Below are 22,082 nucleotides of genomic sequence, written 5' to 3' on the forward strand. Positions count from 1 at the left end.
GTATATATATATATATTTTCCCTCCTTTTCCTTTTGGAGGAAAATTGAAATTGGAATATACTTCCAGATCCAAGGCCACTGAAAAATGTGCAGTAACTGTTGCACCCTACCTTTTTTTTTTATTTTTTTTATTTTTTTTTTTATTTTTTTTTTTTCTGTGTGCTGAAGTTTCTTTCTAGTATAAAAGCATGTAAATACTGCAGTTATAGACATACAGAGTCTTGTCACGTTATTTTTCTCTCTGTGCCCTACAGAATTTACAGAGAGCAACATTCATTTTTTCCTTGACTCGAATCAAATTAGCATGCAACTCTGAATGTTTTGTGAGGTACATCATGTGATGGATTTGACAGTATGTCTGATGTGTAGTTCCTTGTAATAATTTTCTCTATTTTGTTTTCTTTTTATCTAGTTACAGAAATTGGTTTCTATCTTAGCGTGACCTCTCTCCTTCACAATGCACTTCCTCTGTGGTGCTGTTGCAGTGTGTATAGAGGCAAATAATTAGCACCTATTTAGGAACCTGCTCTCTGAAAGAGGCAGCGCTGTTAGGAGCCATTTTTCTTGTAAATGAACAGCTGCTGGAGTTTGAAAAGTATTGCATATATTATGTGAATATTGTGTGTATATATATATATATAATGTAGTTTCAGAAGTACAACGTGGGACATATTGTAATCATGGATTTTATATTCTAGTTTCAAACAGAATCATAATCCTTAATTATTGCTCATAGGAGTTGTGGCAAAAGCCAGGCCTGAAATGTCAAACTAATTAAAGACTATTGAATTTCAGGCAGTCTGCTGTAAGGTAAGGTCTTTGAGGTATGAATAAAATTAGTCTATGCAGCACAGGGCCAGATTTGCCAAAGCTGACTGTTCATGTATGCACGTGAAATTGTTTGCAATAAATATTGTACAAATAACATTGGCTTGATTGGTTCAAAACAAATGCAAAGTTGTTCCGCTAAAACATAATGAGTAAGAAGTAGGGCTGTGCGATTAATCCTAATCATGGTCGGAAGACTATGAACTGGATTCGTGACCATTCTGGTCTCTAGAAATGACTCCGGCCCTCTTTTGAGTGACGGTGTATAGAATTATTTGGCCAGTTTATCATCCAGTAGATACAAAAATCATAAGTCTGATCACTTTGAAAAGTAACAGCACACTTGGCAAGCTCCACTTATTAGTACTGACTTCAGGAAGTACATTTATGCCACCGAGCCATATGTTAACTTATAGCGTCATCAATACTCCTGTCATAGACAGCCTATTTATGATTTTCTAGGATACCATTTAGTTCTAGATCTGATCTGTTGCAGTCCTAATATATCTCTATTAGTTCTAATGAAACACTGTAATGTTTTACAGCACAGTGGGAAAATTTCATCTATAGTCTTCAAAGATGGCAAGATCAAGACGTTTATATGAATACTGTTTAAAGGGGAATGAGTTCTGTTTGAAGGAAATATGTTTCTGCAGAGTGTCTGCGACATTCTGCTTCTTCGTTTTCTGCGTTATTATTTTTTTTCCTATTTTCAGTGCAGACATCTCATTATTGTAAAGGATGTTGTAATGTTGTCATCAGCACAAACAGTAATAATTACTACAAATATTCTCATTACCATTGGAAAAACTGCAGTTTCAGATGTCACCTATGAATCTGCCATCTCGTCTGCATTAGCCTTCCACTCTTGCTAATAATGTATTTGCCGTTAGGACCACGAGGTAATGAAGTCACTTTGGTTGTGCCAATTGTATTATTATTGTGATTCCTTTCTGATATGCACTGCTAATGTGACAATGGCCCCTAAGAATGAAACACTGTTGTTTATGTGTATTGTTTGTGCAAGAGATGTGCTGATAGTTTTTTAACAGATGTTTTGTTTACTTTGTTGTTAAGTTTAATACTGCAGTTGTGTGCGAAAACAGCGTTTAAAAGCTCCAGCTGATCTAATGACGAGGTAGTGAGATCAAACAGTCATTTGGACCAATACTATTGCCAACAAGGCTTAAATTGCCAAAATGTTCCAAAACAGTATGTTTATATATATATATATATATCCATATGTGTGTATTATTTTGTGTATATTTATATTTTTTGTACGTTCATTTCATATCTGCAAAATTATTTGATTTATCATGCAGCCTATCTTTTGTATGTTTGTTGTTTTGCACCAGATATGGTTCCCCCACAACCAAAATTACAATTTAACTATTGTGTATACTGACACTTTATATTGTCATGATAATTGTTTTGATTTTCAAATTTAAGGTTTATGGTAAAAGATTAGTTCAACAGCAACATCTAAGCATTAAGTCACAGTTTCTAGTCAAATCTGTGTGCACACATCAATAATTCATGATGTCAGTGTGTCCTGCCTCACAGGCTAATATGGATTACATCAGAGTTAGATCAATTGCCTGTCTCTGATATGCACCCTCCATGTTTTTGTTTAAGGGATTGTAGCACAAACTCTTTAGAGTTTTGTGCCGTAGTCTTACAAAAAGACTTTTCTGCTCTAAGCAAACATCTCATTTACAAAAGCCCAGATGAGAGACATCCATACTTTAGCCATCTCCTTTCTAAAATGGCATTCATTTTTGTTTTTGGACCAGGCATGTGGTCGTTGTGTAGTGCTGGAGTGAGTCTTTTGACTGATGAAGCGTTTGATTTGATGAAGGTGGTAGATTAAAGGATCAGCACTTGCTGTTTCACTAAATTGATCCCACAGAGTAAACACTTTAGGAAAAATGTATTGATTTCACACCTTATATATCTACACTGTTTGAAGGGTTTTTTTTTCTATGACCCTGTTGCTCAGTGTTTAAAATTAAGTGTAAATAGTTCACCCAGAAAATAAAACTGACATGACAGGAACTGATCTAAACTGGACATAACTGTGACACTATTGTTATTAAAATGGTATAAACACTCATTGAGTTTTTGCTGTAACAGTATTATTATAACACACTATGTTTTTATGTTATCATCCATAATAATGTAATTAATGTATTAATATATTATACATTTAATATAAATTCATAAATATTTAGTATATTTATATTGTTTAATAATAGCTTTTTTTCAGCTTTTGTTTTGAATACCCCAAAGTAAAATAAAGCATCTTGAATGGAGAAGAAAAAATCAATAGGAGGACTTTAAAGATTATTAATGCACTGAAAAATGTTGATAAATTACTGTAACAGTCTAATAGTACCATAAATAACAGTCTAAATAGCACCATAGTACAAATATATACATAAAATATTATGATAAATTATTATGTTGTATTAATATTTATTATATTATGTTATATGTGATGCTTTACATGGTTAGCCATGTGATGTTTAGTGCAGCTTTGATTAAAGATCTGTGGTTTTACCTTGACCTATTTAAACCAGTCTTGGCTAGATTAACTCATTTTATGGTAAAATAATTACATTTGGATTGCTTGAGTAGTAAAAATCAATCAAGCCCCAGAAAGAATTCTTATAAAAGCAGCAGTATATGTAAATGTTGTGTATTGTGTGTGTGTGTGTTGCAGACGAGTGCGGTGCTGTGTTCAGGTGGATGTGCTCTGCTGGCAGTCAGCTCCCTGCTGGCCATCATCACCATCTTCCTGCCCAGTGGAGCCTGTGAGAGGAGGATCTGCACATTGGCAGGATACATGCAGATGGCTTCAGGTTAGTGTCCGGCTTACTGTCTGACCTCTGATCAGCTCTTAAACAACAGCCCTTAGAGGAACCATGCTGAGTAGCGTTACACGACTGATCCTAGTCAAGTAAAACCCTAATCTGAGCTTTAGATGGGACCCCCAGACCATCAGAGGCATATTGCACACAGAAATGACAAGAGCTATCCAAAATCTATGCAATTAGACTATTAAAGCCTAAACCTATCTCTTTTTCACTCTTCACTTTAAAGAATGGCTTGAGTTTTCTCCCTCTCTCTTCTCTGTGTGATTTTGAGCACACCTAACAGCAGGGATCTTCAGAATAGAGCAGAAACCTCCTCCTCTCACTTCCCCATCGGATATCATGTGTGTTACATGCTGGAGCACTGCTAACTGCTTTGGGCATCCCATCTGAATTCTGTTGTGTTGTCAAACAACACGTTTGAAGTGTATTGTTCATTTTTGGCAGAGCAGTGGAGAAATGATACAGTTTGAGACTTGGTATAAAGCACTTGAGGCTGAATTTAACTAGCGCTTCACATTAAAAATGCTAAGTCTCATGTTACGCCTTGCAGAACCTGATTTTACCAAGTGAGACATGTTCCCAACATCTTTGTTGTCCCTGGAACAACATTGTGATTAACCAATCAGATTTGAAGAACCAGTTTATAGATTTTGTGAAGTTTACGCTTAAAATCACTGTTTGGTGCTTGTACATCAGTGTCATTCATCTATCATTTCTTCTGATTTTAGGGATTACTCATGGTTAAGGTTAGGTTTAGGTGTAGGGATATGGTCAAGAATATATTTTTGGAGTAAAAAGTTGTTCCAGGGTCAACAAAATATGTTGACCCAGGAACACATCTAACTCAGCAAACTCAGGATGTGCGTTACACCTTCATTATATTACATGAAAGAGTTTAATCAAAACACTGTTTGCAGTCCATGCACAATATCTAGTGTGAGCAGATCCCTTCTGGTGGTCTACCAGTTCTGACAACAGGAAAATTCTGGAATATCACTTTTTGCTGCTTGTTCAATTTACTCAATGAGCTAAAAGAAACACTATTTACCTTAATTTCATTGTGTTCAGTAAACCTACACATGTAAGACTGAAGTTTACATAATCCATTTGTTTTGGGACTGTATGGATATTTTTTTATTGTTTTAAGGCGGGAAATGTTTTGTTCTTGCTCAACGATGAGAGTCCAAACAGCTGATTAAAAACATCACAATAATCTACACAACTCCAGTCCATTAATTCACTAGAGAGAGCAAAATTATGGAAAGAGGACTCGTATTTTAGCTGGAATAAATGATTTGAAGTTTATCATTTAATAGGGATGGGACGATAACCGGTTTTATTGATAACCGTGATAAAATGTGCTGAAGGTTAGTAATATCGTTTAAAAATGAATTATCATTAAAACCGTGTTTGATTATCGCGGTTTTAATAACTCACTATTAAATCATGTCCAGCCAGCAACAGTCTGACGCAAGCGCAGCGCACAATGTTTTTTTGTTTTTTTTCGAGAAGGAATGGCGAAAGTCAGTGACTTTTCTATGCTTTTCTATGCTTCTACACTTTTCATTGTAAGGAAGGAAATGCCACAGAATTTAATCTTTCTTTAAATTAAGTGCATAGAGTTGCTTGTTTTATTAGTTGTTTGTTGATTATTAAATATAAAACTTGCTGAAATGTTTTCAGTGTGAGCATCAACTATTTTTGAACACTTTCATCTCGTTTCAACAAAACCGTGATAATATTGATAATCGTGATAATTTTAGTCACTATAATCGTGATATTAAATTTTCATACCGTCCCATCCCTACCGTACTATCACAACATTCTGCTGATGGTCGTCGCCAAGCAACCAGCATCGAGACCAAACACTTCTTTCTTTATTTATTCATTTAGCTTTTGTGATTAATGCGATCTGTAACAAAGTGCTTCAGATGGATGGGCTGTTTAATTGCAAAATTCTCCATGTTCAGAAAATATCTGCATAACCATGCAAGTGAAAATGAATGGGAAATAGCAACCGAAATTGTGAATTGCATTCCCCTGCCAAGTTAAATAACAAGCCAGCCCTAAAAAAATTCCAGATTCTGATGGTTTTGCGTCTGGCCTAAGCTGGTCTACATAGTTGACTGGCTGTATTAACAGCTGGAAGAGTCGAGAACAGGTCCATCAGTTGACAAGTGGAGGGAAAAGCTGCATGTTTGTGATAAACAAATTAATCATTAAATGATAGGGATGGGACGGTATGAAAATTTAATATCACGATTATAGTGACTAAAATTATCACGATTATCAATATTATAACGGTTTTGTTGAAACGAGATGAAAGTGTTCAAAAATAGTTGATGCTCACACTGAAAACATTTCAGCAAGTTTTATAATTTAATAATCAACAAACAACTAATAAAACAAGCAACTCTATGCACTTAATTTAAAGAAAGATTAAATTCTGTGGCATTTCCTTCCTTACAATGAAAAGTCTAGAAGCATAGAAAAGCATAGAAAAGTCACTGACTTTCGCCATTCCTTCTCGAAAAAAAACAAAAAAAACATTGTGCGCTGCGCTTGCGTCAGACTGTTGCTGGCTAGACATGATTTAATAGTGAGTTATTAAAACCGCGATAATCAAACACGGTTTTAATGATAATTCATTTTTAAACGATATTACTAACCTTCAGCACATTTTATCACGGTTATCGATAAAACCGGTTATCGTCCCATCCCTATAGTACGGTGAGGGCATTCAGAGATTAAGTGACCACAGTGAAAAGACAATTACAGCCCTTTAACACAGGACAGCAGTTCAGGGATGGCCACTTGCCTCGTGTAGCACTGGCCTTCATTCAACAGGCGAATACTTCAATAAACAACACCATCCTACATATCTACTTGCTCAAAAGCAATCACAAGCACTCATGCGAAATAAATATTTGTTTGTATGCCAGGGACATGTATATTTGGAGCCCTGATTTCCAGTGTGTCCTTGATATTCTTGAGGCCTTGGAAGGTTTATTGGTTGTGGGAATACGGTATTTAAATGCTTGTTTTAATTGAGCCTTTGAGCTCTATATTAATCATTACAGAGAAACCTTAAATAATTTTAACAGCAGAGAACCTGATTTATCTGAAGTGCCTCACACTGATATATTTCCCTGTTCTAATTAGAAAGTAATGATATTTCCATAAAACTACCATAATAATGGAGGATGTAAAAGGGCATAAACTATAACGGACTGCATCTGTATTCTCTGAGCATCGATGGAAGCATTTTCTCAAAGGTAAGACACTAGTAATCAACTTCAGCTCCGATAGATGCCATCTTCCAAACAGACAGCCCTGCAAACAAAAGTTTTCACACTAAAATATTTGCAGAATGACAGGTTTGAAGAAAGTTTTCTCTTTTTTTTTTTTTGCTGTATTTGGAGAAAGTTGGGAAATTAATAAGCCTCTAAAGTTTCTGTGTGTTTGCTCGGAGGCAAAAGACATGTAGACGTGCACTGTTTTGCTTGAAAATTAGTCTATCCTCATTGCTTTAAGAGTATGAGCAGATATTACTTTCTGCCAGTCATGCTGTCAAACTGTAATAAGCTACAAAACAGATATAATTAGAGTATAACGTTGCAGCTCAGTGATTCTCATCCAACAGCTTGCAGGGGGTTTTGAATTCACTGTTAGTTCTTTTTTAAGGAATGATTCTCTTTGATTTCATTCTTACGCTTAAAATGTATTAAAGGCAAACAAGCTTGTTTTGTCTTATTAAAGGAAGAAATCTTTTTTATTGACAGAATCTGTTTCTGAAAGTTTGTGTTAAATGATATCCAGGATTATGTCAGCAGGTTTGTAGGAACTGACCAGTCCTGAATATGTATGGCCAGACATTAGATATTTAATTGCATCTCTCCATTTTAAGATATAGGTAATAATTTAGCACAAAGATTCCTGAGTTTCTGTGCGCATAGATTTCTCTGAATTTCTCTCGTTTGGATATACTGTATGGTCACACAACGTTGCTCTTTGTATTCCAGAGCAGCAGTTTAGTATCCTACTGTAACTTGCGTACTTGTAAAGTTTTAAATCATTTACGACTTTTTTCACACTGGGGACAGGATTTAGCAATTATTTTTGTACAAAACTATACAAAAATAGTCTGTTCTGCTGCTTGATTTGTAAAACGATATATATCATATTATTTCCATTTATTATCATAACCTTAAACACACTGGCTTGTAGTGCAAATAGTTTTGACTGCCTAAATACACTTATTGTATTTATTCACCTGTAGCAGCCAATGAATCTGAGGTCTTGCTTGACTTGACCTTGATAGACTTGAAACTTGACTTGAACTCAAAAACGTATAAATGTGTTGATGAAGATTAGTTGTTGATTAGCTGCTGATATGCCTGCATGTCCGGTGTCCAGATAAATTATTATATAAATCACACTGAATCTGCCTCATATTATATTATTCTTGTACTCATGCAATATAAACCATCTCATAATCATTGGAGTATGCTGCTCTGTCTACATTATGTCCTGCACACAGGTAAGAAAAAACAACTCCGTCTGGTTTGCAAACCCAGTGTAAATTTAGAGCAGCGCAAGTAATAAGAATTTTTTCTCTCTAGCGTGTTCACTTTGTTCTCTGTATCTTCATAAATGGGTTATTTTATAGCCAACATATGGATGTAAAGATCAGAAGAGAGAGTGTTTGTTTGCTGATGTGAAATGAGGGAAAAGAAGCATAATGGCCCTGAGAAGACAAAGAAGGTATTGTGCAGAAGAAAATGATAGCAGAGCTGCATTTAATGTGATGATAGCAACTTCACAGTTATTCACAACAAACAAGAGCCTCTAATGGCACTCAATGAATCCTCTGTGTGTGTGTGTGTGTGTGTGTGTGTGTGTGTGTGTGTGTGTGTGTGTGTGTGTGTGTGTGCGTGATTGTGATTGAGGAAATTTTCTTTGAAGCAAACTGGAGTAAACCGAATGTAAAAGTGAAAAGAGAATATTGAATCGGTCAGTGACTTTTCTCCAAAAAATTTTGGCGAGTCTCTGATAAATTTATGCCCTTCAATGCCAGACCCGTAAAAGATCTGAGAGAATTCGCCTTGACTGGAAATTGAAAGGGAAAAAAGATACTAAGAGAAAAATGATAAATGATTTAAGATGTTTACGGGAAGGTCTTGATGGAAATATTGAGTTGCGTGATCTGCTTTCCTCAGGTTGTTATTTATGGTTGAGCCGTCTTCTAGATGTCAGTATGCCCTCTTATGAGAAATGAAATAGAAGGTTACAGAATGCAGTGTCCAGTGTGTGTGAACCTGGCCATGAAGGTGTGTGTGTGTGTGTGTGTGCTCCTCTGGATGAGGTTTTGTGAACTGGACACACTGCAGCTTTGACCCATTTGCAGTTTTTCCAAAGATATAGAGACCGAGTTAAAGAGAGGGAGAGAGATCATACTGTCTTGTTAATAAATTATGATTCCTTTGAAAGAGTCAATAATGGAAAAGTATGTCTCTCTCTCTCTCTCTCTCTCTCTCTCTCTCTATTTATTATACAGTGTTGGGTTTTTGTTTCTGTATTTGGCTGTAGCTCTAATAGAGTTCTGCCCTTCATTATGAACATGTTTTAAACTTCATTTCAATAATTATATGAATATGTGAACTTGTAAATTTAACAAAACACAATGATTCCAAAAATAGCTTAACCCATCCTAAATCTTTTTTTTTTTTTTTTGGTCACTACATAATTCTCATACTTTATTTAGCATTGTTTCGTGGTTTTAACGAATTAACTAGTCAACTATTTTTGTTTGTTACTAAAATAAATTGTTTTAGAGATTAGGAATGCACCAATCATAAAAGTTTGGCCAATACTGATAATTTGAAGATAATTATTTTCATGTTATGTTCAATAACTAAATGATATATGTGACCCTAGACCACAAAACCAGTCTTAAGTGTCAATTTTTCAAAATGTAGATTTATACATCATATGGAAACTAAATGAAATAAGATTTTTATTGATGTATGGTTTGTTAGGATTGGACAATATTTGGCTGAGATACAACTATTTGAAGATCTGGAATCTGAGGGTGCAAAAAAATCTAAATACTGAGAAAATCACCTTTACAGTTGTCCAAATGAATTCCTAGCAAATGCATATTACTAATCAAAAATTACAATTTGATATTGTATTAATCAAAACTCCATAATCATCGGGAAGAAGGAGGCGGGAACCGGCAGACAATCAAAATGAAACTTTAATAATCAAAATAAACCCAAAACAGCGCATCAGCCCCTCGCGAACGACTGATGCGCACAAATAAAAACCAAAACATAAAATAAAGCCCAGGCCTGGTCCTCTCTAGTCCTTCACTGTTGTCACTCCTGTTTTATATCCTTCCATCTCCTTTGTGGGAGTCGAGACCGGTGGGTCGAACAGGTGTCGTTCATCTCCTAATCACTCCTCCGGCCTCGCTCGTTCCCACGTCCCTCGGCCCCGCCCCACTCGTCACAGATATATTTACGGTAGGAAATTGGAACATGATCTTTACTTAATACCCTAATTATTTTTGGCATAAAAAAACTAATGTATAATTTTGACCTGTACAATGTTTTTTGGCTATTGCTAAGAATATACCCCAGCGACTTAAGACCCCAGCGACTTCAGTTTTGTGGCCCAGGGACACATATGATATTGTATACTACACAAATATCTGAATAAAGTAAAATGCTAAAATAAGTTTAGGGCATCACATTTTAACTTAACTTTTTAAATATTTTAATTGAACCTTTATAAGGTATAGAATAAAACGTATGTTCATTATGGGATTTTCTAAATATGTACTGTAACTGCTTTATTAAATTTCTAGTTTTTAAACAAATTTACTGAGCTTTAAATGACATGGGTAATCTTAATGCAAAATTAGTGCAGTTGATTGTTATATCAACCAATACAAATATCTGGTATGGTACCAATATATTGTGCATTCCTATAAATTTACATTTATTTATGCATTTTAGAAGATGCTTTTATCCAAACAACTTACAGTGCATTCAGGCTAACAGTTTTTACCTAACGTGAATCGAACCCACAACTTTGCGCGCTGCTAATGCAGTGCTCTACCACTTGAGCCACAGGAACACTATAAAATAGTGATAATTAAATAATGAGTTGGTGCATACAAAGTTTTTATGATATTATAATGGTATATTCATCTTAAATAGACATTCTCAGACAATAAAGAAATAAAACAGAAAATATTTATTGGCCAGGTTGTTTTGTACTGTAAATTATGTATATCTATGATACTATCAGGGCACATCCTCTCCATCGGGTACAGAAGAGCGTACAGGCGCTCTGATCCTGCTTCTGTCTGCAGAGTCTCATGGGATGTATTTAGCTGGAGATGGAAGTGCATTGATGTCAGGCAAAATGTTCACAGTTTCTTTTCAGATTGGGCTGGTTGCCCTGACAATCTGATGCTGGTGGTACCAAAGAAAATCATTCCATCCTTTCTCTCTTTCACTGCAGTCAAGCTGATGTGTTTTTGTCAATGGTAAAATTATTTCTCCTGTTCCAAAGAAATACTTCACTCAAACTATTCACTATTCTCACTATTTCACTATTCTCAACTCTTATTGTGTAACACAACAGGAAGATGTACTGAAGAATGTTTATGCGGCTCTTTACCATAGTGAACAGTGACCAGTAGTGACCAATGGCATCTGTTTGTCCAAACGGGAACCCTTGTGAAAAATAACTACGCTTTAACTTACCTTTAAATAGTGTACTAATTACGGAAATAATAATCTTTTAAGATATATTTAAGTGTAAACTTGGATGTAATATTTTCAGACACTTAATTGCATGGTAATTGCATTCGAATTGAATACATTATAGTTTATATTTACATTAAATGTAATTAGCTGAACTTTGGAGTGATATTTTGTGCCACTTAAGTAGAGTTCAAATACGTCTTTATATGTTATATTATTATTACATATATTGTCTTTGAAATATGCTCAAAAGATACTGCCAAATGATTTATGGTAAACTAAAATATACTTTAGTGTAACTTCCATGGAAACTGTTATGTAAAGTTTGCATTCAATACAAATGTTTGGGAAAATTGTTAAGAGTACTTATTTATGCAGTTCAGTTTAGTGATGCTTAAATTGTTTTGACCATAACAATCACAATGACTGCACAGCTACATTGACATACGACCAGTTCAGACTTCCATCAGCATCACTGCAGGAGTGAGGTCGGTGCTTGAGGACTGATTTGGTCTTATTCAGTGTTGTTGTTTTCCCACAAACATGCCAGTTAAAAACCAGTAACCGTATATACTGTATCAGTCAAAGCTTTCTACTGTAAGTGTCATCCAATCAGAAATCGGTGACATCACAATCAGACATTAAAGAGGCTCTGGCAGCCAGACTGATTGGCGGAAATGCAGCTTTTTTGAATATCTCAGACAAAGGTAATGAGGGCCAGGGGATATTCATAATGAGACTGGGGAGTTATTCATTGAGTTTGCTCCTGCTGTGCATGATGGAGCTCACACATAGGGGAGAAAAGGAATAGTGTGTGTGTGTTCTTAAGAAAGAATGTGTGTGACAAGGTCTGTATTAAATGGAGAGATCTATTTTTTAGCATTCCCATTCATCTCAATGGCAAGTATTTGTGTGCAAGTTTATTCAGGCAGTAACCTGAGCCATAAATTGGTTTCTTAAACTCCAGGCACTTTTATGAGACATCTGATGTGTTAACAAAAGACATCTAGGTAGATATCGCTCAGCAAAGTAGTATTTTGATTTATCAAGATGTAATTTTGTAGAATAATAAAAAATTTGATGATTCCTGAGAGGCCCAATGCAAACAAACCCCCATCCATAATACTATGTTGTTGTGACGACTGGGTGAAGGAGAAGCTGGAAGCAAGTGTGAGTATAAACAAAGTTTTAATGAGAGTAGGAAAACAAACAAACTGGAACACAAACAACGCTGGGAAGGAGATACTGTCCGAGATGGTGGAGGGAAGTGATGAGTCCAGATGGCGGTGGTGAGTTGGCAGTAGGAGAGGGTGGCACAGGAACTGCGGGGAAGCGAGTCGAAGGTAAGTCGTGATGTGGACGAGGTTCCGGGGGAAGACACGGACATCCAAAAACGCAGAACACAACAGAAAGCAAAGCACGGTTAACAACATGAAACAATGCTCTCCCAAACACAAGACGAGAGACAAGCCATTATATAGAGAGGGTAATGAGTGACAGCTGCTGCTGATGACAATTAACGGAGACGCCCACAAACTAATCAGTGCAGATGCGTAACACACAGGCCCCGTTTACACGATGGGAAAACGCAGATATTTCCCTGCGTTTTGGCCTGTCATTTACACGAAAACGCCGTTTTTATCCCTGAAAACGATTATTTCTAAAAACTCCGGCCAAAGTGGAGATTTCTGAAAACGCTGGTTATGTGTTGCCGTGTCAACTGGGAGAAACGGGGTTTTAGGTTCTCAAACGTCACATTATGCGCCAGAAAATGCTTAATGTCATGTGAGCGCCCTATGTTTAGAGTTTGTTTGGGTAACGTTACTTTTTGATCATGGATGCTGTTAAGGTGGTACTCATTTTTACGTTTGTGCAAACGCTTTTGGTCTGTTTGCATTTGCAAACACAACTACTGTATTATATCATGTCTGTGTTGTTTTGAAAGGAACAGGAAGTTGCTCGATTTTGAGGATTCTGATTGGCTTGCATGGCTTTATCCTTCTCCCTACACTGCCGCCCATAGGTTTGGCATAGTTATGATGGCGCTCGACGGCGTATTTATGCGGTTTGATGTAAACGACAACTTTTTTGAAAACGATGTTGTGTGCACGATGTTATTTTTGAAAACGGAGGGGGGGAAATATTCGTTTCTCTAAATACCCGGCTATGTGTAAATGTGGCAACAGTCTTCACCCACAAAGTGCAAAACCCAGAGATCACTGTTTACCAACCGTGACAGTGGTTACCTCAGAACACCACAGTGTATTATTTATAAATTAATACATTTTAACTTTTGCATCACATAACCAACTCCATATGTATGGATTTTCTGACATAGTAAACTTGCTCGGTAACTCACCTGGTACAACACTGCATTTGCAATGCTGAGTGCTCGGGTACGAGTCTGGTGAAACAAAATTCGACAAAGAAGCTCAAAAACATGTAGAAGCAGGAAAAATGGCATAGTTGCTTCAGTAAATGTGTTTTTATCTCATATTTGCTTTTGTTAACACTATTTATTAGGTTCAGGCTGGGTAGTGTAGGGGGTATAATTTTATAAAGCATTAACTTTTTAGCACCTTTACCAACATGTAATTTCCAAACTCCCATGATATGGCTTGTGGATGTACAAAATTAAAAAACAAAATGTATGTTCAAAACTGAATGTGCTTTTTAGCACCACTCACTGGAAATGTCACTTTGAAACTGCCACGAAACGTGCAAAAAGCAGCATACTACAATTTTTCCAAGAATGTCACCACAGGCACATATTTTTCATGTTCCTGGCTTGGAAAATTATCATACTGTGTACAGTAACATGCTACATACTGATGTGTATTTAAGAGGGACAGAGAGAGTGAGTGAGTGAATGTGCGTGTATATCTGTGATAGCTGGCTTTCTCACTTCTCCCTCATCTCACTTTTCTTGCATTGAATGTCTTGAGTTATGGTTGTCATTAAATTTTTGTTTGCAGTTCAGGTTGTTGCAGGTTTGTTTCGTCATGCATGCAACTGGAGCCCTAGTCCAAACTCTACAGTGTTACACACAAACACATTCAGAGAAATATGATGAGTGACTGTCCTGTGGTGACGGATGCTAAAGCGTGTGTGAATTAAAGCTGTTTACATCCATTTGTTTGGGTAGCTCAGCTCGTGTTCAAACTATGGATGACTAATTGACTTGTGTGAATGTGTGCAGAGAAAGACTGAGAGGCTTTTGAGAGTGCCAGTTGAGTTATAATATGCATTCCTCTTGTTTGACTGTAATATATTCAGTCACATCTCACTTCTGGTGCCTGGAGCTCAGTGCACTGGGAGCCTCGAGACCATCCCTATCTCTCGCTGTCTATCCTTTGCTTCACCCTGTCAGTGAACATCATTCTTCTCACCCTAAAATGATATTTTTCACAATCTGTCCAACTCCATTTCCTTTGTTTGGAATTGTTCTTACATTTTATTTTCTCTCTGTCTCAAATCATTAGTCGTTTTTGTCTTCTGTTGTTTGTGTATCGTGCCTCACTTTTTCTGCCTTTCTGCTCATTTTTATGTCTGTATGGATGACTTCCCTTTCAGTTTGAGATGTGTCCTTCTCTCTTGTCCTAAAAATCAGTCTTCCCTCTCACTTCAGGAAAACAGATGATGCTTTATAAATAAGCATCAGTGTCTCACCTGTGGCTTAGCAGGGCTGTGTACTGTTTGTTTATTCTGTTAGTGTACATGTTTGTGGATGAGAATATGACAGTGGTAATAGGATTGCTGATGTACGTGATGTTTGGTCTAATTGATTGTGGCCAGAATACAACTGTAATGTTAATAAACACTCCAACCAGTTAAAACAATAAGTCCTTCAATTTTCTTATTAGATTAACCACATTTTGTAATGTTTTTATAGGATTGGTATTATATTGACATGATCACGCAGTTAGTCCAGATTTGTTGGCTGTAGTTCCATGATGCAAATCTCCTGTTCCACCACATCCCAAAGGTGACTGTGGAGGCCATTTGAGTATAGTAAGCTCATTGTTATCTTGCTGCAAGTTGCCATCCCAAAATTGGTATACTGTGGCCATAAAGGGATGAATATGGTCAGCAACAATACTCAGGCTGCGATGATACTGAATGATGCTAACTTGGGCCCAAAAATATGGCAAGAAATATCTATTATATTGTGTAAAAAATGACACAAGTGAATCCGCGAGTCATTGCAAAAATTGAGCTGTGCATTCAGAGTAAATTCAGAATAACAAAACTACAACAGCAACAAGTCTGTTTGGCTGAATATATTTAGCAGCTTCTACAGTTAAAGATAAAAGTAAAAAAAAAATTTATCTTAAAATATCTCAAAACATTTAATGCATTATTATTGAATTATTATACCATTAATAATTAACCTATTTAATTTGTAGTTAACTAGTCAAGTATTTAAATATAATTAACCCTTCTAAGATGTTGGTGTCTGTGGTTATTTATTTATTTATTTACTTTTTAAATGACGAGACTTTGTGACTTCTTACTCTTACTATACTTTATACTTTTTAGTACAGTAAAAATACTAAAATGTGTTACAGTAGTCATTTTATAATAAATTCAAAAGTAAGATGTGAAAAAAAAACTAGGGAGTTGAAATAGCAACTGAGCTAATAGAGGTTTCTGTGAGGTATCTCCCTATATATATATATATATATATATATATATATATATATATATATATATATATATATATATATATATATATATATATATATAATACACCACGATAGCTAGGTTTGCAGTATGTTGTGCTCTTAGACCCTGCACTGTGTTTCTTTACCTCCACACTGAATCTGTTGAGCTGGCGCAGCAGCTGTGTTAGCAGTGTTAACTCTTGATGGCAGTGCTGGGAGTGATATGATGGTGCAGGGGCTGACTGTGTCGTATCAGTGCACAGCTCTATAAATAACAGACTGTCAGTCCTCCACCATTGCGTTCCTCTAAATCTTTCATGCTCCAAGGGACTCAGCAGAAATGTCCTCACCTCGGATGCTGCACCTTGTCTTTTTTTCCTCATTTCTGCACCGGTAATTTTATGGCTGCCACATGATGAGGAAGCATATTGTGAAGAAGCCATTTTCATTAGTCCTGCTCTTCTACTGCTCTCTTTGCAGTTTTAAAGAGAGCGAGTATCCCAAACGTTCTCCCCAATATTAATTTAGTTATTTACTCACCCTCATGTTGTTCCAAACTCAAATGACTTTTTCTTCTCTGGAACAAAAGAATATTAAAGTTGCTCTTGCACAGAATTACACTTCACAATGACCACAGCTGTTGAACTCAAACATGTCAATCAATCAATCAATCAATAAATAAATATGAACTAACTCATGAACAATGAATGTAACTATTCATTGGGTTCAAATAGTGAACTTTGTGTACAAGTTGCTGTCTGTGTCCCTAATAGATTGGTGTTCCTCTTTGACAGCTCTAGTCATTATGACAGCAGAGTAACATCTGGTCTGTAGTGTGCAGATGAGATGACAGCACTAGTACCAAACATGATGACAGACAGCATGTGTTCATAGTTGTGGGTACACTAGAGAGGAGGTCTGAGCAACTCATCATTGAATTTTGAGTGACAGTGAGGCCTTCCAGTGCCACAGTTTGCAGGACTGACGTATGGGACACTCCACAGCCTTATGTAGAGACCCTTCACAATATATGAGCCAATAGTAATCTACTCTTCTGTACTAGCATATACAATATAAATGTTGTGTTGGTCACTATAACTATGATCTATTACCAGACTGTACATTTTAAATATATTTGTAAATATTTTTTTGAAAGTCCCTATTGTGACATATGTTTGAGTTAAATGGCTTCTTGAACAAGAAAAATGTAGGGAGGTAGTTTCTGTTCATCAGGAATTGATTGGGTAGTTGGATCTTTGTTGTTTGTTGTCGTTTTGCAGTAATTACTGCCATCTCATGTACTTATAAACACTGCAGCATTCCATAAAAATAAAAATGGTCAATTTGAATTTCATGGTAACTTTTAGAATGGTAATTGAAATGTATGTAGGCATAGATCAAAGAAATATGTTCTTTTATTGTCATCAACCATCTTCCTAACCAAACTGGCTAAAACTTTCAGTACCTATAAGTTATAAAGTTCTCTGAATAAAGCAAGGTCATTCTGCCAGAAGTACCTTGTACTCTCAGACAGCTACATAAGCATTCTCCAGTCCAGACACATACAAGATTCAGACCAAAAATCCCTGCTGAGAAAACAGATTAGAGCAGCCTAAAGTGGTTATCTAGCCTGCAAACTACCTTAGGCTGGATCCAGCCTTTTTTTCTTTTTCAATTTAAAGTGTTCATTTAATAAATTGTGATAAATCAGCATGTAGATATGGAAGTAAAACAAACACTCTATCAACATATAAAGCAACTTTTTATGATGCCTATTTAATGCTTTACTCATGTGTCATAATCATTTAAAAGATTAGTTTCATTTGGTGGCTTTTCTAACCAAATAATAATATGCACAGTTCATTGTGTATTGATTAATCTGTCAGGGTTCGGGGCTAATCACCTGCCTTTTGGGGTTGTGAATGTGTGTTTGGATGGTTTAACCTTAATTGTTTACCACTTGTTCTCAATGTTCTTCTAATTTTGTCCCTTTATAATTCCCTGTGTTTCTTTCTGTTCGTGGTCAGACTGTTGTTACTCGTACCAATAGCTCCGATCTACTAGCTGGTCTTTGTACTCACCTTGTCGTGTCTTGTCTTCAGGCTCCAGTGTCTTTTGCTGTTTTGCTCTGCCTCTTGTTTTCACGAATGCAGTACTCCTAGAAGATTCCAGCTCTCATTTCTCTGGGTCTCGGCTGTCGAACGAGTTAAACTGTGGAACGATACTCATCTGCCTTGTTTCATCTGCTTTCAATAAAGGACAGTGTAAACCCGCAACTGAATCCAGCCCGTTTCTCCTGACAGAACAGTCTGGCCAATTATGGATTCAGCGGGATCTGATCCACTTTGCTCGGCTCTCATACAGCAGGGTGTTTGATTGGGTCAGCATGCCATCCAGCTCAACACCATTGCGCAGGATGTGGACGCTCTTAGTGCCCGAGTCTTCGAACTCCTCACATGGTTGGATAGCCTTCAGCGAGAGGCGACGAGCCGGGGGTCCGTTCTTCACACCGGTATGTCCCACTATTCCGAACCCCATGCCAACAATCCGCCGGTCTACGATGGCGATCCTAATGCCTGTCAAGCCCATAGAAAATGTTCCTGTCAGTCGTGAGTCAAGTCCCCCTTGGTCACTCCTGTTTAGTTTACAGACGTTGTCAAGTCCCCAGAGATCACTCCTGTCATGTCCACAGATGTTGTCAAGTCCCCAGAGATCACTCCTGTCATGTCCACAGATGTTGTCAAGTCCCCAGAGATCACTCCTGTCATGTCCACAGATGTTATCAAGTGTCCAGAGGTCACTCCTGTCATGTCCACAGATGTTGTCAAGTCCCCAGAGATCACTCCTGTCATGTCCACAGATGTTATCAAGTGTCCAGAGGTCACTCCTGTCATGTCCACAGATGTTGTCAAGTCCCCAGAGATCACTCCTGTCATGTCCACAGATGTTATCAAGTGTCCAGAGGTCACTCCTGTCATGTCCACAGATGTTATCAAGTGTCCAGAGATCACTCGTGTCATGTCCACAGATGTTGTTAAGTGTCCAGAGGTCACTCCTGTCATGTCCACAGATGTTGTCAAGTGTCCAGAGATCACACCTTCAGAGGTTGCCCCTACCTACTTTGTCTGTTTGGCCATAGAGTTTGTTCCGGTCTTGTCAAGTCCTCAAGTGTTGTTCCTACCGGTCACATCTGGGCCATGTAAAGTGTTCCTGCCTGTCCTGTCAGACCTACAGAGGTCATTCCTGCCAGTTGGGTCAGGGCCGTAGACGGTGTTCCTGCCTGTCAAGTTATGGTCATGTAAAATGTTCCTGTCGGTTCGGTTATATCCTGAGGGCGTCTTTGCCAGTTGGGTCATGGCCGTGGAGATGTGTTCCTGTTTGCCTTGTCAAGCCCGCGGAGGTTGTTCCTGCTAGAGGTTGCGACCACGAGATCATACCAGACCAGCTGTCTGCTGCTTCTGACGAGTCCCTCGGAGGATGCTCCTGCTAGTCGTCAGCCATCTGAAGGGGCTATCTTGTCTGTTTTTTCCTGTCCTTAAAGGTTTTTTCTGTTTGTCTTGTCAAACTCACAGAGGTAGGCCCCTTCCTGGAGCGTCAGGTGACTCTCCTGGGAGGGGGGGGGTACTGCCAGGGTTTGGGGCTAATTACCTGCCTTTTGGGGTTGTGAATGTGTGTTTGGATGGTTTGACAGCTCACTGCGTCTACCTGTTTGATCTGAGTTTTCCCCGCCCTCCTTGTTTCTCCGTTGTTAACCTTAATTGTTCGCCACCTGTTCTCAATGCTCTTCTAATTTTTTCCCTTTATAATTCCCTGTGTTTCTCTGTTTGTTGCCAAACTGTTGTAACTCTTACCAATAGCTCGAGCTGGTCTGTGTACTCACCTTGTCTTGTCTTGTCTTCAGGCTCCAGTGTCTTTTGCTGTTTTGCTCTGCCTCTTGTTCTCACGAATGCAGTACTCCTAGAAGATTCCAGCTCTCATTTCTCTGGGTCTCGGCTGTTGAACGAGTTAAACTGTGGAACGATACTCATCTGCCTTGTTTCATCTGCTTTCAATAAAGCTCAGTGTAAACCCGCAACTGAATCCAGCCCGTTTCTCCTGACATAATCAGGATATCTTGTAATTCAATTTTTTGCCCTTAAAGGAATAATTAGTTTCTTCATCAGAACAGATTTAGAGAAATTTAGTATGACATAATTTGCTCATGATGTTTTTAACTTCTAACTGTTGTTTACAGCTCAAAAATGAGCGCTATCCATAATACTCTTTTCTTCAGTAAAAAAGTCATCTTGTCTAAATCAGGAGAGAAATATGCACACATCAAGCACCATTTAAAAACAGTCCAGAAGAGTTCTAAACAAATATGTTGGTGGATTTTGATGTGAGAGGACAACCGAGGATGAACATTTTCACCGGAGGAAGCATTATTCTTGATTATGGTGTTTTGGCCAGAGGCAACAGTTTAAAATTAATACTAAATTGATGCATTTGTTTCTTGCAAACATGCAGCCTTTCAATTCACAAACCCTTAATTAATTGACTGGAGTTCATATGAAAAGATATTAGCCAACTGCGGCATTGTCATTTACATCGTAGTCTAATGGCAGACACGTACCTTCTATCTCAATTATGACCCTTTTTCATTGAAAAAATCCCCCAGATATTATAAGAACACCTCAGGAAATGTTATAAAATAATTTAAATAACGCATAATGACCCCTTTAATTTGATAGACAGCCCTAGTCTGAATCTTACGAGTGTTTTTCAGCGGGAATATACAGCACTTTGCACTCATCTTCACCGGGGGTGACAGTGAACTTCTGAACTCGGTGCTCTTCTGCTGAACTTACTGTTGCCTTTGATCAAACCGTCTGAGATGCAAATTGTGATAGTTGATAGATAAAGACAGTTTGGAACAGGAATAGATAAAAAAAAGTCTACTCTAGGAAGGAGAAACAACATTAATTTTGTTTGTGTCTGAGCAGGAAACACAGACTCTCTGGAGACTGTATTGCGCTTCAGAGGGAAGTCTGAGAGGTGGCTAATGGAGCTTACTTAGATGATGAGAGCATTTGTGTTGGTGTGTGTCTATATTTTGATATTATTGGTGTTAAAAGCTCTGGAACTGCTCCTCATTTGTATTTTCAGCTCTGAGTGCACTAACACAGTGTGGAGCCACAGAGGAAGTGTGCATCTCTGTAAAGCGGGGCGTCAGACTGGGGGTAAAACCAGTACTGATTACCAGGGCCCCAAAGGAAGAGAGGGCCCTTGAAAAGTCTGGAATATATATTTTCAAGGGGGGGGGCGTTAGGACTGCCTATGCATAGGGCCCGGGATCTTGTGCAGCGCCCCTGCTGTAAAGTCTGATATTTAAAAGCCTGTACACAACACACACATGTTAAGCGGGTGAGCGTGTGTCTGGAGCTGGTTGTGAGTGATTTTTAAACAAGGCTCGCTCAAACACACACACAGAGGAAGGAAATGGCACGAATAGAGAAGTCTTAATCGGCTGATACATCCTCTATTTGTTTTAGGACACTGGATGGACGGATTTGATGGCACTTCACTCATGGTGAGATTGAAAACTGTGTATGGCTGGATCTTCTAGATTTCTTGCCATTTAATCATGTTTGGCCTTGGGATAAAGGGGTTGTTTAGTCTGAGCTATTGTGGAAGCAGAGATTGATTTTTTTTTAAGGTCATTTTTGACACAGCTTGATGGAAAGTGTAAGAAACAAATTTGAGCGCTGAATGTAGAAATTTAGTTCAGCAAAAAATGTCTGTCATTTGGGCTAGTGACCTGACTCTAGATTCATAGAAAAGATAATATATGATAATAAAGTAAATATATGGCCCAATATACCATGTTGATTTGTTAATTATCTCTATTTATTATGCAATGTGTGAATTACATATTGCTTTGTGTTGTGTTCTAGGTT

The 22,082-nt window shown here is 37.5% G+C and overlaps 1 protein-coding gene across 1 annotated transcript in view; it reads left to right on the forward strand.

Annotated features, from left to right (window-relative positions):
• LOC132136831 (LHFPL tetraspan subfamily member 7 protein-like) overlaps window positions 1-22,082 on the forward strand; it is a 166,651-nt gene that overhangs the window by 50,441 nt on the left and 94,128 nt on the right. The window contains exon 2 of the mRNA XM_059547395.1: window positions 3,551-3,689. Within this exon, the coding sequence (XP_059403378.1) occupies window positions 3,551-3,689 (139 nt within the window). The remainder of the gene's footprint in view (window positions 1-3,550; window positions 3,690-22,082) is intronic.

Source organism: Carassius carassius, chromosome 4, assembly GCF_963082965.1.
Source record: "Carassius carassius chromosome 4, fCarCar2.1, whole genome shotgun sequence".
NCBI lineage: Eukaryota > Metazoa > Chordata > Actinopteri > Cypriniformes > Cyprinidae > Carassius > Carassius carassius.